The 17,437-nt window shown below is 32.5% G+C and overlaps 1 protein-coding gene and 1 non-coding gene across 5 annotated transcripts in view; both read right to left on the minus strand.

Moving 5' to 3' along the window:
• Positions 1–17,437, minus strand: part of LRRIQ1 (leucine rich repeats and IQ motif containing 1) — a 218,929-nt gene that overhangs the window by 29,792 nt on the left and 171,700 nt on the right. For all 4 annotated transcript variants that reach the window (XM_040491296.1, XM_040491295.1, XM_040491294.1 and 1 more), the window contains 2 exons: positions 7,784–7,916; positions 5,175–5,235 (listed from right to left, as the gene is read on the minus strand). In XM_040491296.1, coding sequence (XP_040347230.1) covers positions 5,175–5,235; positions 7,784–7,916 — 194 coding nt within the window. The remainder of the gene's footprint in view (positions 1–5,174; positions 5,236–7,783; positions 7,917–17,437) is intronic.
• Positions 15,379–15,481, minus strand: LOC121041184 (U6 spliceosomal RNA). The gene has a single exon (XR_005795610.1). It is a non-coding gene; the product is annotated as a U6 spliceosomal RNA (small nuclear RNA).

The raw sequence follows: 17,437 nt of genomic DNA on the forward strand, positions 1-17,437 counted from the left end.
TTTTTTAATGTTAATTCATTTTTGAGAAAGGGAGAGAGACAGAGTGCAAGCAGGGAAAGAGCAGAGAGAGAGGGAGACACAGAATTCGAAGCGAGCTCCAGGCTCCAAGCTGTCAGCACAGAGCCCGATATGGGACTCGAACTCATGAACCGTGAGATCACGACCTGAGCCGAAGTTGGATGCTTAACCAATGGAGCTACCCAGGTGCCCAGAGAAGTTTTATAATTTTAGCATTTACATCTAGGCCCATAATTCACCTCAAACTGGTTTTTAAGGTGTGAAATAGCAATCAAGATTCATTTTTCCCTGTAGATATACAGGGGTCCAGCACTATTTGTTGAAAAAAATATTATTTCTTCCCCCTGTTAATTGCTTTAGTACCTTTAAGCAAAATCAACTAACCTTGTAAGTGTGGTATTTTCAGGACTATTATTTTCCACTAATTGATTTTTCTGTCTTTATTCACATAACATATAGTCTTGATTACTGGGACTTTATAGGAAGTCTTGAGATCAGGTACTGTGAGTCTTATTTTTCAAGATTGTATTGACTATTGTAGGTCTTTCGCATTTCCACATTTTATAATTTGTCCATTTCTACTAAAAATCTAAGAGTCTACTGAATTTACAGAGCATTGAGAATTGACATCTTACAATTTGAATCTATGCATGAGTGTGGTATATTTTTTTGAAATTTTTAAAGCAATATTTGGTGGTTACCATTATAGGATCTTTGAACATCTTAATGTTAACATTTATTCTTAAATATTTTATGTTTTTACATTGTGTAAATAGAATATATTTTTTTAATTTTTAAAATCTTTGTTTTAAGAGTGAGAGAGAGCACAAGTCAGGGTTAGGGTAGAGAGAGAGGGAGAGAGAGAATTCCAAGCAGGCTCTGTGCTGCCAGCTTACAGTCCAACATGGGGCTCAAACTCACAAACCATGAGATCGTGACCTGAGCCGAAATCAAGAGTTGGACGCTTAACTGACTGAGCCACCCAGGCATCCCGGTAAATAGACTATTTTTAAGTTAAGTTTTCTAAAGTTTGCTGCTAATATCTGATAGAGCATACAAGGAACTATTTTAATAAATTCTGACAGATTTCTTTACAAAATAACTGTACCAGCTTTTATTTTCATGAGCTGTACATCAGTGTCTCCACATCATTAATAGCACTTTGCATTACCCAATTTTCTAATGTTTGCCATTCTGATGAGGATAGTCATGAAACTTCTTAGCTTTAATTCTTATCTCTCTGGTCATGTAACTGAGCATCTCTTTATGTACATTTATGCATTTAGGCATAAACTCTGTAAACTGTCTATATACACATTTTCTATTGTATGTATATACTTTTTTTCATTAGGTTACCTGACTTTATATTGTTTATTTGCAGAAGCTTACTTTTTATATGGATATTAAGCTATTGTTACTTTTAGGCACTGAAAATAGTTTGCCCATATCTGTAATCTGTCTGTTAACTTTTTCCATAAAATCTTTCATAGGAAGTAATATTTAATTTAACACAAGTCAATCAATTTTATTTGCCATATAATTTGTATCATTTGTATCTTTTAAAAGAGTCTTTATTTACTGATAAGTTGCAAATATATTCTTAATTATTTTATTTGGTCAGTTTTATAACTTCACTTTTCACATTTGAGACTTCAAATCTTCTAAATTCCATTTGAATATGGTTTATGTTCAGTGCTATTTCTTAAATTTTTTTTTTTCAACGTTTATTTATTTTTGGGACAGAGAGAGACAGAGCATGAATGGGCGAGGGGCAGAGAGAGAGGGAGACACAGAATCGGAAACAGGCTCCAGGCTCTGAGCCATCAGCCCAGAGCCCGACGCGGGGCTCGAACTCACAGACCGCGAGATCGTGACCTGGTTGAAGTCGGACGCTTAACCGACTGCGCCACCCAGGCGCCCCTGTTCAGTGCTATTTCTTAATGCTAGTTTACTGAATTCTGTGTACTAAAAATTTTGAACTTTCTCATCTTTATCATATATTTTTTCTATACAGTCACAGGTCTACTTCTAAACTATGTATATCCATTGGTATATTTGTACCATAAAGTTTAGTTTTATATTAAGTCTTTATATCTTGTGATACAAGTTAGCTTTTCTTTTTCAAAGTTGATTTACATAACATTGGGCTCTTATTCATCAATACACATTTTAGAATGAGATTCTTCAGGGGCATCTGGGTGGCTCAGTTGGTTGAGTGACCAGCTTTAGCTCAAGTCATGATCTCCCAGTTGATAAGTTTGAGCCCTGTGTCACTATCTGTGCTGACAGCTCAGAGCCTGGAGCCTGCTGCGGATTCTGTGTTTCCCTCTCGCTCTCTGCCCTCCCTGCTCATGCTCTGTCTCCCTCTCTGTCTCAAAAGTAAATAAACATTAGGGAAAAAAATCTGTAGAATGAGATTTTTCAGGTTCCTAAAACAAGCAGCTCTACAGATTTGCAAATTGATAGATTTGCAATTTTATAGATTTATTTTGAGAGAGTTGACACATTTTAGATGCTAAGTTGTTGCATCTATGGATGATAAACTTGGTAAGTATACTGGGTATTATCATATCTCACATGTAACAACTGAGTCAGATTCTTCCAGTTGCTGAGAAAGTTGAAGCCTATGGGCTCTTAGCTGAATACGTCTCTGGAAATTGTCCTTAGCTAAAGATGGTTGCCCTGCCTAAGCCAAAGCCTCTTCTGAGGAGATGCAGTAGCGTAAAAGCCTGATCTTCTTACCTCATATGCTAACACAATTTAAAGGGGCCTTCTTACCACTGGGGCTCCCTTCTCCTGCTGCAACTCTATTGCATTTTATCCTTTCCCTCTGCTCAATCCTGTTTCTTTCACCACTCAAGGGAGTCGTTTCTGAAAGCCTTCCCCAACGAATGTCCTGCACTCAAATACAAGAATCTCAGAATATGTTTTCTGGGGGAACTAAGACCACCTTCTGCAGAAAAATCCTGGAGTTTTGGGGGAATAAACTTAATTAGCAATTGTCTAAATCTATGACATGCCTTCTGATATGTATTTGGAAATAAGTAAAGTGACATCTTGTTTTCATTTTTCTCAGTCCTGTCTGCCACATAAAATGCTTTGACCTTGTTTAGAAGACAGAGATGTTACTTATTAGCTTCCTCAAAACCCAGAATTTGAGTATTGGATTATATCTCATTATTTCTCCTGAAAGTTAGTGAAGAATATTTTGGATAATATTTATATCAATCTTTATTATTAAGAAGTAATTCCACTGTCTTTTGGTATGAATTAGTTCTGCTATAATGTCAGCTGTAAATCTAATTACTATTCCTTTGTAGATCATCTTTCAATTCACTAAGTCTCTCTTTTATGGTGTCCAGTGCAGAGTTTATTTCAATGGTAATATTTTATATATTCAGAATTTATAGTAGGCTTATTTGCTGATTTTTTCTAATTAAAATTTGATCACTTTGTTTCATGATTTTCTGTCCTTCTGTTATGAGTGTTTTCCTTATGTCTTAAGGATCTTATAGTGGTAGTCATTGCTGATTTGTTTTTTAATTTTCTTCTTAGTTATGGTCTGGTCCCAGTTGTGCAATTATCGGAACATTCCCCAGTATGTTCCCAAGACTCTGCAAGAGTCTTTCTGCTCTGGGCCTTCAATTAGTCCAGTATCCTTTTGATGTAAGTCCTTAGTTAACCCTTCTCCTATCTCTGTTTACAAAAAAACAAACAAAAAAAAAACAAACAAAAGCTGTGTTTCTTATATACTACCATTTACCTTGTTTTGTGTTCACCTGTACCTCTTCAATATCAGAAAAGCATTTATCATTGATATGTATTTGTGACATATTTGAACATAGTGCAATACAGTGGGATATAGGAGGAGAGAGATTAATGTCAGAGCATTACTCTCATAGAACCATTTTGATTAGTGATCTACCCAGTCTGTTTTCATTCATTTTAGGAAGTATAATGGTTAAATATAAAATCACTTTCTTTATCATGGCATTCTTCCTCCCAAGTGGCAACTCAACAATCTGTGCATAATTGTTAGTAATACGCATGGTGTTCATAGCTTGAAGTATCAATTTTCCTAGGGCAATCAACATGCCACTGTGCCAGAGGAGTCTCTATTAAAATGCAAGAAAATATTTGCTTAATGATTATTTCAAATTTATGTATAGATTCTATAAATATTTTCATAAACACATTAATTTTAGCTATTGCCCTAATTTTGCTCCCTTGTCAGGAAAACTCCTTGAATGAGTTGTTCCTAAGAATGGTGAATATAACTGCTCTTGATACCATCATACTAGGTTCCATTAGAAAGTGCATTATCTTTTTATGCTAAGTGCTACTTGGCAAGCTAAATTATATTTAGTTTTTTTGGTCAATGTAGAATCTGTGCAAGGAGTATTAACAGGTTGCTATAAATGAAAGGTGTCATAAAGTTAGGGTCACCTGATGCATCCATTTTCACCTGCCAAAGAGACCGCACACTTCTGTCATTGGTTAGGGTACCCTCTTCTCTGGAAACTTTTGGAAACATACTGACAATTGCTTGTTTTGTGGGCTCCATTTCTCTAGACTCAATATTTGCCATTCTCCTTCTGTTAACATAGTCTTCCTTCTGATAGCATATAGCCCAATTGACTTTTGCAATGCACATATAGTTATACTGTCTAGAGTCTTACACTCTGGTCACCATGTTTAAAACTTGGTTGTTCCTAAAGTTCCAATACCTTTTATTTCATTACTTAGAGTGGTTGAGTCACAATTACTTGTTAATTTTTATCTGGTTTGATTTTCCAACTTGTGAGGGCACTTTTACGTTTCCCTCAGTATCCTATTCTTTTAAAATATTCAAGTAAATAAGTTCATTATGCAATTCCTATTCGTAGTAATATTATTTTAAATGTGGCAGTATGCTAATATTTTAAAATCTGTCATATAGAATCAATATTTTTAAAAATATCAGATTTGAAAGTTATATTACAAGTCAAGAAAACATTATTACAGGTTATTATTTTAATATACAATATTTTGAGATCACCCCAAATAGAGTTGTGATATTTTCATAATTTACACTAATTATGGACGTATTTTAAAGTGCCATTTACTAAGGATTGGTGTCTACAACATTTTTTTGTGACTTTAAACACATTTCTTACCACAAGCTGAACTCTTCCACCGTTAAGTATATCTGGATCTAACTCAGGCAAGAAGTGTTTGCTGCAGAGTGACAAAAACAAAAATCATATTATTATATAGATGTAGAGGAAGAATATTAAAGAAATGCCCAGTGAAAAGTTTGGGAGGAATCAGTAATTTACAAAGTGGAAATAATAGTTTTATTAAATTGGGCTATATGCAAACATATATACAAATGTATCTTTCCATTGTCATTTGAAAATTCAATTTGACATAAAATTTAAATTTCTAAACACCACTTTAATGCCACTCTTCTTTGCCAAACACAAATAGGTATAAAGGGCAAAAACTTGAAAGTACCAATGATAGTTAATAAATTATAGAACATATAAATATTTTATTTACTTTTACTTATATATCTTACTTGTGTTATTAGAAAGGCAAAGGTTCTTATTTTTAAAATATCTGTAATGTCGGGGCGCCTGGGTGGCGCAGTCGGTTAAGCATCCGACTTCAGCCAGGTCACGATCTCGCGGTCCGTGAGTTCGAGCCCCGCGTCAGGCACTGGGCTGATGGCTCAGAGCCTGGAGCCTGTTTCCGATTCTGTGTCTCCCTCTCTCTCTGCCCCTCCCCTGTTCATGCTCTGTCTCTCTCTGTCCCAAAAATAAATAAACGTTGAAAAAAAAATTAAAAAAAAATCTGTAATGTGTTTAAAGCATTATACTAATGCTCACAATTCATTTCTGTTTAAAACTAGAATATTGACATTTGACTTTTCAAGAACTTCTGTTCTTGAAAACAATTTCTCTCAGAGTATCTACTTATTCCTTTATATATTTTCATGAGAGAAAAGCTATGAACAATTTCCTGTTATATCATGTGTTTAAATATAACTTATTTAGGGGTAAAGGATATTGTTAAGTGTTTAAATATGTCTAAAATATATCCTGAAACATTTTGCTTATATTTTTCACCTTATTTATCCTAATACTTTAAAAATCTCTGAATAAGACCTCTTACATCTGATTAAGATCGATGATAAACTATAAGTTACACTATATTTGTTTATAGTTTTAAGGATGCCATCTTATGAATTACATTAAATTGATTAACACCAACATAAAAGAAATTGTGCTTGCATTAATTATAATACTTAATGTTCTCAAATGTTGATTGCTTTATTCCTATTTTCTTTGCTCACAATGAAATAGGACAAAATAATATAGATTATAAAATATTGTTTTAATTTAACTTTCATTCTTCACTCCCTTTTCCATATTTTTAAAGGAATTATATGGATAGAATTGACCACATGTGAACATTTCAATTTATATATATTACAAAAAGATTTCATTTTTTTACATATTTTAACTTGCTTCTAAATTAAGGGTAAACCCTCATAATTGTAGGATTTTGTTTGTCTTTTGTTAGTCATTTAAATAGTTACTATAATGCCTGGAAACATTTCCAAAGTGTCAGCTACATTTAGATTCAATATCGATTTATATATTTAGTAAGTGTTTATAATAGCACTTTTTAAATTCTTTTTCTGGACACATGTAGTTAAACAAAAGTCTTGAAAATATTTTCCAAAATATTACCTCTGGACTTTTATTATTTTCCTATAACTTTTGGTTCAGTGGTTTATACTAAATTGCTATGAGCTGAATTTTGTTTCATCAGAATTCATATGTTGAAGTACTAACCCTCAACATTTCATAATGTGATATATGTGGAGATAGAGCCTTGAAAGAGGTAATTACAGTAAAATGAGTTCATATTGGTAGGCTCCAATCCCATATGACCAGTGTCCTTATAAAAACAGGAGATTAAAACACAAAGAGAATGAAGGATGATGATGTGAGAGCACAGGGAGAAGGTGGCCATCTACAAACCATGAAGACTGACCTTCAAAGAAACCAAACTTGTTGACTCCTTAATCTTGAACTTATAGCCTCCAGAACTGTGAGAAAGTAAATCTCTGCTGTTTAAGCCACACAATTTATGGTATTTCGTTACAAAGGTCCTAGCAAACTAATATGTACATTAATGTAACAAAAATTAATTAATTACCTATTAGATTCAAGGTATCTTGTTTATTGTTAAAGGATGTGTTTATTGAGAATATATATTGATATTCTCCACCCTGTGAGCTCACCTCTATCCTGTGAGATAGATAGATAACATATTATCTACTATAAAAGAGGAAACTGTAGCATGGAGACATCCTTGAAAATTAGTTATACAACTGGTAAAGCAGCAGCAGCAGTGTTGAACTATAATTTTAACTGCCAAACATAAAAAGGACACAATATAAATACTACCTCCAATACATATGATATTTAAACAGTTAATGGATACCATGCATTTAACTTTATATAGTAGAATCATTTGTGTGGTTCATCTCTTAGTTTTAAGCATCACAGAAACAGAGTTCTCAAACATTTTAGGGTAAAAAATATAAAAAGTGATTAAATCTATTCTATGTAAGAGGCCTTTTACAACCTGGCAATGTGATGTATTGGCCTTTGGCTATAAAGTCATGTTTGTTTTAGCACAATTAACCTAGGTTTCACTTTTCAAGATGTGTTTACAATACAAAAATCTAATTTAAAGGAAATGACCTCACCATTTCATATTTCTGGAACAAGTTGTTTCATGAATCCCAACCTGTGTGTGAAGCCATTGGTATGTGTATTCTTTACTCCTTTCTAATTTTTCATTTGCAGTGGCATCCTTGTAGATAAATTCTTCTTCCTTACCTGGGGAAAAATATGGAAATTTTATTTGTTATTTAAAGAGATCAAATTTTGGCCAAGTAGTTCAGTCTAGGCAAACAATTTTATCAAAAGAAAGAAAGGGGAAAAAAAAAAGACTAATTCATGGGAGTCAGGTCATCTGAAAGAAAAATGTCAGTCACTTCAGTAATTTTCCTGCTTGAGTTTCAAACCCATCTATCTTAAAAAAAAAGAAAAGAAAAGAAAATGTTTCATTGTAGCCAACATTTTATAGGACTTGTTTTTTAGTTTTTACATGAAAAATACAAAGATCAAATTTGGTAGAGTACAATTCTAGTATGAAAAGAATATCTGTCCATTATGATGTTTTTTCAGGCTGATTTTAAAGTCAATTGTTCTTATATACTAACTATACGTACATAGAATTCATAAATTATATTGAGGGTATTTGAAACAGAGTTTTAATTTTGCATAAAATTCAGCTTGGTTTGTGTAAGCTAATGCAATATTTTAAGCTTGGAATATAAAAATATGAGGTTTAGGGAACCTGTGCTTATGCCATAGTAGCTATTTCAAAAAAGGAGTTGGGAAGCATAACAATGTAAATGGATATGGGAATATGCAAGAGGAGAAATTTATATAAGGTAAGAATACAAGGAAACAATGAAAATAGTAAAGGAAAAGAAAAAAGAAAATTAAAAATCCAACCTTTATATTCAAATATAACATTTATACATTTGTGTTTGTGTTTTTGTTCGTTTGTTTGTTTTAATCTGTGGATGTTACTACTACGTCAATGGTATACATTTCCGAACTACACCAAACACGTGCTGTTTTAGACCCTTCCTCCATAGACTTGATCTTTTTTTGAGCCATTACCATATTTAGGGACTTGTTAGCTTTGTAGTTTGATTGACAGTACACCAGAGAAAGGTACTTCTTAAAAACTAACTCCTGGTAATCAAGCTAACAAGAATTCTATAATTTAAAACCCAATATTTAAAATTTTATCTTATTAATTCACTGTAGATCTTTGCACACAGAAAGTCACCTTATATTTATTTGCAAGTTGTTTGGAAAACAAATGAAGCATGACGCAAGGCCAACCACAAATGCTTGATGCATGTGGCACACACACTCATACATACATTTGTCATTCTGTATGTTGAGGATGAAATACCTATCGTGTCTTTTTTCCCTAAAAGTTGCTGTTGAAATTGGTGAAATGACTCTCGTTTTCAATTCAAAAAGATAGGGTGGCCAGTTCTCAGGAAAGCTAAAAATCAAGGTGTTTATTTCTCTAAACTATGTGAACTTAGTGAAGTTAACTTGCTGTTGCTTCTCATGCCACCTTATATTTCTAAAAGGCCCTATCTCTTGCTTCCTGAGCTTAAGTCAACCCCTCCATGTTTGCTATATTGGAGGAGCAATGGCTTGCCATGAGAGAGCTGACCGTTGAATCCATGAGGAGACACCATTCTTGTAACTGACCATATAGGTATGTAGAAACTATACGGGAGACTCAAACAAAGGGAACTTTTGGCATTATCACTTCCAGTTACTGTACAGCATTAAGTCTTTTCTCCAGCAGAGTCCAAACCTTTTATCAGCCTTTCTTGGTTAACCAAACCAGATGTTGGGCCCATAAGGGCAGTGATAGAAAGTAGTGAGGACTCAGTGACCACTGATAATCAACTGAGCCTATAGCTAGAATCTTATCACTCTTGATATGTGGAGAATCTTTGTGTAACAATTGTACTTTTATTTTTTATTTTTATTTGCTTTTTTTTTAATTGTGCTTTTAGCTAAAATACAAAAAAAATGATCTGTGTCTTTCTGTTTTTTTAAATAATGACATATACTTGCAATAGTCACTTTTTAAAGTACTCATTTTGGAAGTTTTCCTCAGCTCTACAATAACACTCCATAAATCCTAAGTGGTTTTACATCAGACTTCAGCCAAAGTTCTAAACAACAGTCCTGAGTAAAGATGAGAGATTTCACTGTAAGGGCCCAATTCATATTAACCATTTTAACCCTAAGGCATAGATTGGTAGATTGGCGTGTGCTCAGTGTAAGAAACAGAACAAACATATTGGTGAAGTTGGCTGGATGTACTTGAAGATACTGCAATTCATATACTGAAGAAATTGATTTTGTTTTGGTTAAACTATTTCAGGATTACTCCTGTCACTGAGAAGAAGAAAAGACAATTAACTCTTTTAAACTTGCAGAGGAAGTTCTGTTTTTAGCATCTTGCATAAGAAGAATAATGGTGATATGGATAACTTAATGGATGCTTGTCATTAGTCAGGCTGCTCAGTAAAACCTTTCCGTTGTAGAAGAGGCACCGTTCTGCCTGCAGAAACTGAAACCTTTTACCTCCTCTCCTTTCCTACTTCTTTGGGTCTTGCTTCATTAATTTGAAGTCTTATTTCCTTTGTATTTTGTTTCATTACACTCTCCTTGTTTTTTCTCTGACTTTTTCTAAACCCCAGTGTCCTTCAAGGGCTCCTCTGCCCTTGCCATCCCTTCCAATCTCAGGATTCTTCTTGGGTTTGATCTTGGCCCCATTTTTTTTTTTCCTTAGGCCATAATTTTCCTGTATGAGGATATTCATCCAAGTTCTTCAATCATTTTCATGATCTCCTTTTGAAACACGTATCCATCCAAAGCTTTGCCATTTAGACATTGCACAGATAATTTAAACTGAGTATGTAAAAAAGCTGAACTCATGTATTATCCCACTTTTTCCAAATTCCCCAAATGGTACCACCATTGTCAATGTATAAATCAGAGACCAGAGTCGTACTGAACCAGCATTCTTCCTCAACCTACAGCTGAATATTTTACCTCTTAAATTCTTTTCAATCTGTCAAATTTCCTGGATTCCTGTTGCTACTATTTTGTTTCAGGCTACCATCATTTCTTCTGAATTACTCTAACAGCCTTTTCACTGGTCTTTTGTTTGTTTGTTTGTTTTGGTCTTGCTCCCATGTACCTATCTCCATACTGCAAATGGCCGTGCTAAAGCATAAATCTAATTTTGCTGCTTCATAGGTTAAACTCCTGATTCTCCATTGCCCTTGGATTAAGTTCATTTTTTAATTTTTATTTTTTGCATGGCATACAAGCCATGCATATACCTTCAGACACATGTTAGATTCTTGCCTCAATCACTCAAAAATATTATAATTACTCAAAATGGTTTCTTTTGCCTATAGACCTATGCTTCAGATTACCCACTTTGCCAATGTTGTTTTTGATTTGTCTTCAGGTCTCAGTTTGGAAATTATATTCTTTGGGGTAAGTCCTTGATCTGTCAGCACTATATTTCCTTTTCAAGTTAACTTGGAAATGTCCTCCAAAGGTTCCTATAAAGACTCCATGATAGCATTTATTATGTTATATTTTCCTTTCCTATTCATGTGTCTGTTTTTCCTACTATATATAAACTCTTTAAGGGGTACATAGTAGGATAGTGCTCAATAAATACCTGTGAAATGAATAATTGTCACAGTTGATTAATGTTCTATAAGTGACCTGAGAAGTGTTGAGCTGGGATTTAGATTTTTAGCATGTAGATAAACCTGTGCATTGTGGAGGATAACACATTCCTATATATAATTAACTTAATCATTACAGTAGAAACTTCAGCCCCAAAAATCATAATTAGCTTGGGATAAAAACTGCCAATGAAAGGTGGCAAATTAAAAAGCAAACAAACAAAAACTACTCCATCATATAAGGTTACTTTATAAAATGTCCACAGTGTATGCAGTCCTAGAGGAAATCAGTTCAGCTTTAAAAAGCTCACTAAAATAAATGAAGTCTCTTTTGAAATTAATGGAAATATTATTCTTTTCTTCATGAAAAAAATAAGTGTTCATTAAACCCATATGCTTCAAATAAATGTTTTCTAAATTTTCAGTATATCATAATATCCTACACACAGGGAGATTAAGATTCAATTATCATTTGGGACACACAAAAAAAGATAATTATTTATATTTTAAATACATATGGCAACCTTCCCATGACTATTTTCTTTTCTCCTAATGGCCTTTCTTAGTAATATAATAAAAAAAATATTCTTGGTTTCATGGATAGAGATGAGTTCATCTCTTTACGAAAAGCTTTTGGAGGACATAGTTACATCATGAGCAAAATGCTACATACAATGCAACTATTTTTGGTAACTTTGATAAATGGCTGATTCTATGTATCTCATGCTGGAAACACTAAAAATATGTTTCCATTATAAAGTATAAGTGGTCTGTACATGTTTATTAAAAGAAGTTATTGCATCATACCTCATGAATAAAGCACAAATAAAATTGGAGTTTGGCACTAACAGAATTTTAAATTCATTAACATCTGTATAAATACTTGTTGATAGGCTGTTTATGGCTTCTTCCTTAACCAATCCAATCTGTTGTTGGAAAGTTGATGGCATTGGCATGAAACCAGTAACTCTAAGAGCCATTTGTGTGTGACAAGCAACATTCCTATTCTTTTATGATATATTTAAATAAATATGTAATTGATCACTAAGGAAAATTATTTCATGAATAAAGAAGAGGATTGTTGTTGCAAAACTTTAAAAACAGAAATTTTGGGAATAGAGCCAAATTTGTATGTAAGGGTCAAAGGCTAACTGCAGCACTAATCACTCCTTTACATATTTCACTATATTTTATGGCAGGGAGGTTAAAAAAAAAAGTACGAGAATGAAAAATACTTGCTAGTTTCTGACATTTAAATTAATTCTCAAAATTTGTCTGTCTGGGGGTTGGCTGATACGTAAAGTATATGAACGATCTTTATGAGAAAGCAAAGGAAAGTTAGTTACTAAATTATCTTTTAAAATATATAGATTTTGCAGATGCAATTTTCAATATTATAGAAATGCTATATTTAAGTGAATCCCTCTGAAATAACAGAAACATTCACAAAGTGGATGTAGTTGTGCTTATTAACCATTTATAATAGGTCTTCTGTATTCAACTAATATATATTTCTACCAGAAAGGAGATGTTTTGCCATTTATATGTTCAGTTGAATATAATCTCATTAATATCTTTATAGTGGAGTATCAAATATTACAAAACTAATAGTCCTTCATTTTCTTCTGTGAGAGCAATATAAAGTTATATAGTCATATGTATAGTCACATTAATGTGTAATTTGTCCCCATGTTTGCTGTTAACTAGGGCTGGGACTAGGGTAAGTCAAGTGGGGCAAATGAAATACCTCAGGCACAAAATTTAACGGGGTAACAAAAATCTCAGGAATCAAGGTTAAAAATATTTTCATGTAATATTTTAAATAAAAATTAATGGAAAAATCCCTGATAAACAAAAAAGCTTTAAATGACAGGATCAGCAACAGTGCTGTGCCAAGCTGTATTGGAACCTGAGGTAAAAGGAAAAATAAGTACTCATCCTTCATTGTCATGGCTTTGGCAGATTTACCCATTTCTAAGTAATATTAAGTGTTAACAGGATGTTTTTAGAACTACCCGGTAGCCATTGTCTAAGACTGCTTTCTGTGTTTCCTATGAATCTGGCACACCACTTAATTTTTCATTAGAAGAGGTTCTGGAATTGTGACATTTGAGAAATTGATTATAGAATAAATTAATTCAGTCTATATTGGAGAGGCTACACCTTAGTGATCTATCTGCTAGCATCTATCTTGCATGTTATAAGTTGGCTTTTTCACCTACTAACTGTGTGATGTTGGGCAAATTATCTACCTTCTCTCTTCCTCAGTTTTTTCCTCTTAAAATATATATAATAATATAAAATAACTGGATACATATCATGCCTAACATATAGTAAGGATTTAATTACTGTAGCCATTTTGCTCTTTTTACCCCTAAGTTAAAGGCTATTATGCACAGTCTTAGTGCTACCTCAGTTGCCAAGGGCCAAGACTTAGCTTTGTAGGAGGTAAGACTATCTGTAGGAGTCTTCAAATCCAGGCCAAACTAAGTTCCAGGGGGTCACTGGAAAGATTCCAGGATTAACCACAAAACTAGAAAGAACAATTTTCTGGGGGAGTCCAGTGAGTCCTCCTTACCAGAATTCTAAACCTTGTAACAGGTATTTTTCAATGTATTTTATTTCATAATATATGAGGATTTTAGTGTGTCTCTTAAAAAAAAGTTAATTTCCAGAAGATAACAAGGGTACACAGTCCTAATTGATTTCAAGTTATTTCAAATAATTTTTAGCAATTGCTCAGTAATAACCATGAAGGAGGTTGCATTGACATGATTCTCTCCTGTTTCACTCTCTCAATTTAATTACTGTTGGAAAATATCCCCCTATCCAATCTAGACTCCCTCAGGGAGTGTTAATATAGTAGGTCATCCAAACTAGGGTCCACCCAACGGAATAAAGGAGAGGCTGATGATATAAGTAGGTTGGCCCTCAAAATATCATGGCCATAGGGCCACATAAATATTACTTCCACCTGTTTTTTGTTTGTTTGTTTGTATAGTTGGACTTCAGATTCTTGCTGTATCTAAAGCTTCTACTCTGGTAAAAAGACATCTCTAATTCTACTCATTTATGTATATATCTTAATTGAGGGCCAAGTACATGATTAATTTCCTTTACTAGTTTTACTTCAAAAGAAGCCAGTAAATAGTTTTATATTGATACACTAATGATAGAGACTTGATGGACCCAATTAAACATTTTTATATCATTATAATCACTGCTTTTTTATAGCTACAAAACAGAAATACTCATAGTACGCATGTTAATACATTCATAATGCATTTCTCATTGACTATTAGTTTTCTGCATGTGATGATTTTTCTACTTGTCAAAAAGCATACAGATATGCTTCCATTACAGAGCTAACATCACATAAAATATTGAATATATATTAAAATATTGCTTGCATTATAAAAACCAATAAGTAAATATAAGTAAAAATAATTTTCTTTCACAGTTTGAATGAAAAACATATTAGAGACTAATAAACCAGGTCCCAAACTTATTGCTTTCCATAGGCTATAATTTAAACAAATATCTCCATACACTGAAAATTTAAGAGTTTTCTAAGTGTATACTTTATTGATGCAAAATTTTTTCTTTCATCATATTTTGTTTAGAAAGATAGATTTTTATTTTAGCTAGCAGAAGTTCATTCGTAAATGAATAAGGGCCTCTATTCACTGATTTCACTTTTAATTGAAAAGATAGGTGAAAGTATTATTGATCTACTTACATTGTAGTCAGGAAAAAAGTCAAGATAGGCATTACAAGTGTTCCCTACAAAATTAATTTTTGGCTTTAAGCTACTTATATAAATATTGATATGTGGAAGCTCTTTTCTGAAGAGAAATTGGGGGTGGGGTTTGAAGCTGGAAGGGACTTCAATTGATCAAGTCACTTTGTGTATCATAGACATATTATGTAGACATAGATACACTTTGTGTATCATAGACATAGACCATTAGGAAGGAAAGCAAAATATGGAGCACTTCATGAATTTGCGTGTCATCTTGTGTAGGCCATGCTAATCTTCTCTATGTCATGCCAATTTTAGTATATGTGCTGCCATGTGGGCACGGAAAGCTCCTTTTAATCATTTTTATTTTTTTGTGATATATACAATGTGCAGAAAGTATGGCTTTAGCAGGTGTTTATAATTTAAAGGTGTATAAGTAATTATACATACATAAATATTATATAAATTACATTTTATATAAACTATTTTATATAAAATTTATATTTTACATATATTTTATTTTATTTTATTTTATTTTAAATTATAAAATTTATATTTTACATATATTTTATTTATATATTTATATTTGTATAAATATATAATATAAAAATATGGACACAAAAATATATATAAACATAAATATATATATATTTAATATATATATATTTATATATATTATATATATTATATTATATATATTTATACATATATTTATATATAATATATATATAAATATACATAAAATATATATAGTTTATATAAAATTATATACTTTAATATATATTAAAATTATTCTATAAATAAAAATATAAATACATATTCCATGTGACCTCCGATCATTTAAAAAAAATAGAACACTGCTTACATACAAGAAGTCTTGCTCAAAAGTCTCTTCTCTTAGGGTAACACCACTATGCTAAAGTTTATAACCTTGACTTTCTTGATTTCCTTAAAATTTTCACTACCTATGTACAAGCATTATAGTATAGCTTTGCTTGCAACAATTCTGTAGGTATTCTTTTGTGTTTCTTTGCTCAATATTGTTTATGAGATTCATCTGTGTTGCTGTGTATAGGTGCAATTCATTACTTTTCAGTGTCATACTGTTTTCTACTGTATGGATGTATTAGAGTTTATCCATTCCATTGTTGTTAGACACATGGGCTATTTCCAGTTTGGGTTATTAAGAAAAATACTGCCCTATCCTTGTACAAATTCCTATAGGGCAAGCATCTAAGAATGTATTCAAAGGACTGTATGAAATGGATATCTTCAAGTCAACCACATGTAACATTGTTTTCCAAATGGTTGTACTAAATTATACTTCAATTAGCAAAATATAAGTCCTATTGGTTATGTGTTTTCCAAATCTTATTTTTGTTAGGATTTTTTTTTAAACTTTGCAGATTTAATTTGTATTTCTCTGCTACAAAATGAGATTAAACACCTTTTTATATGTTCACAAGTTATTTGGATTTCTTCTTTTGTGAAAAATATGTTAAGGCTTATTTATTTTTTTCTATTAGGCTATTTAAATTTTAATGACTTTTAGGAATTATACACTCTGGATATTATACATTCTGGACCTTTGTTGATTATATGTGTGGCAAATGCCTTCTCCATCTCTGTGGGTTACTGTTTCACTACTATTATGACATTTTGGCTTTATAGAGATTCTTAATTTTAATGTAAATATATTTATCAAGATGACCAGTACTTTTGCATATTGTTAAAGAAATAATTCCATATCCAATGTTATATTCTTCCACATTGTCTTCTGTTAAGTTTTATAATTTTGCTTCTTATATTTAGTTCTTTAAGGTGGGCATAATTAATTTTTTTTTAATGTTTATTTACTTTTGAGACAGAGAGAGGGAGGCACAGAATCCAAAGCAGGCTCCAGGCTCTGAGCTGTCAGCACAGAGCCTGATGCGGGCTCGAACTCACCGACCATGAGATCATGACCTGACCTGAAGTCGGACGCTTAACCATTGGAGCCACCCAGGCACCCCAATTCATTTTTAATATAGATAATTTATTAAGATTTATTGGAAAGTCTATCTATTCCTCACTGACTTAGAATGCAATTTGTCTTATAATATCAATTAAGCATATATGCAGGGGTCTCCATCAGTTATTATTTTCTGTACTATTTTACTCTACCCTGTCCTACCCTATCCTAGAATTACCATCTCATCCTACCTCATCTCATCCCATCCATACCGTACCACCCATACCATGCAATACTATTTGCTTCAGCTCTATAATAAGAGCTTATTAATAATAAGTTATGGTGT

This window comes from Herpailurus yagouaroundi, unplaced genomic scaffold (assembly GCF_014898765.1).
Source record: "Herpailurus yagouaroundi ecotype Mexico unplaced genomic scaffold, PumYag 182, whole genome shotgun sequence".
Lineage (NCBI taxonomy): Eukaryota > Metazoa > Chordata > Mammalia > Carnivora > Felidae > Herpailurus > Herpailurus yagouaroundi.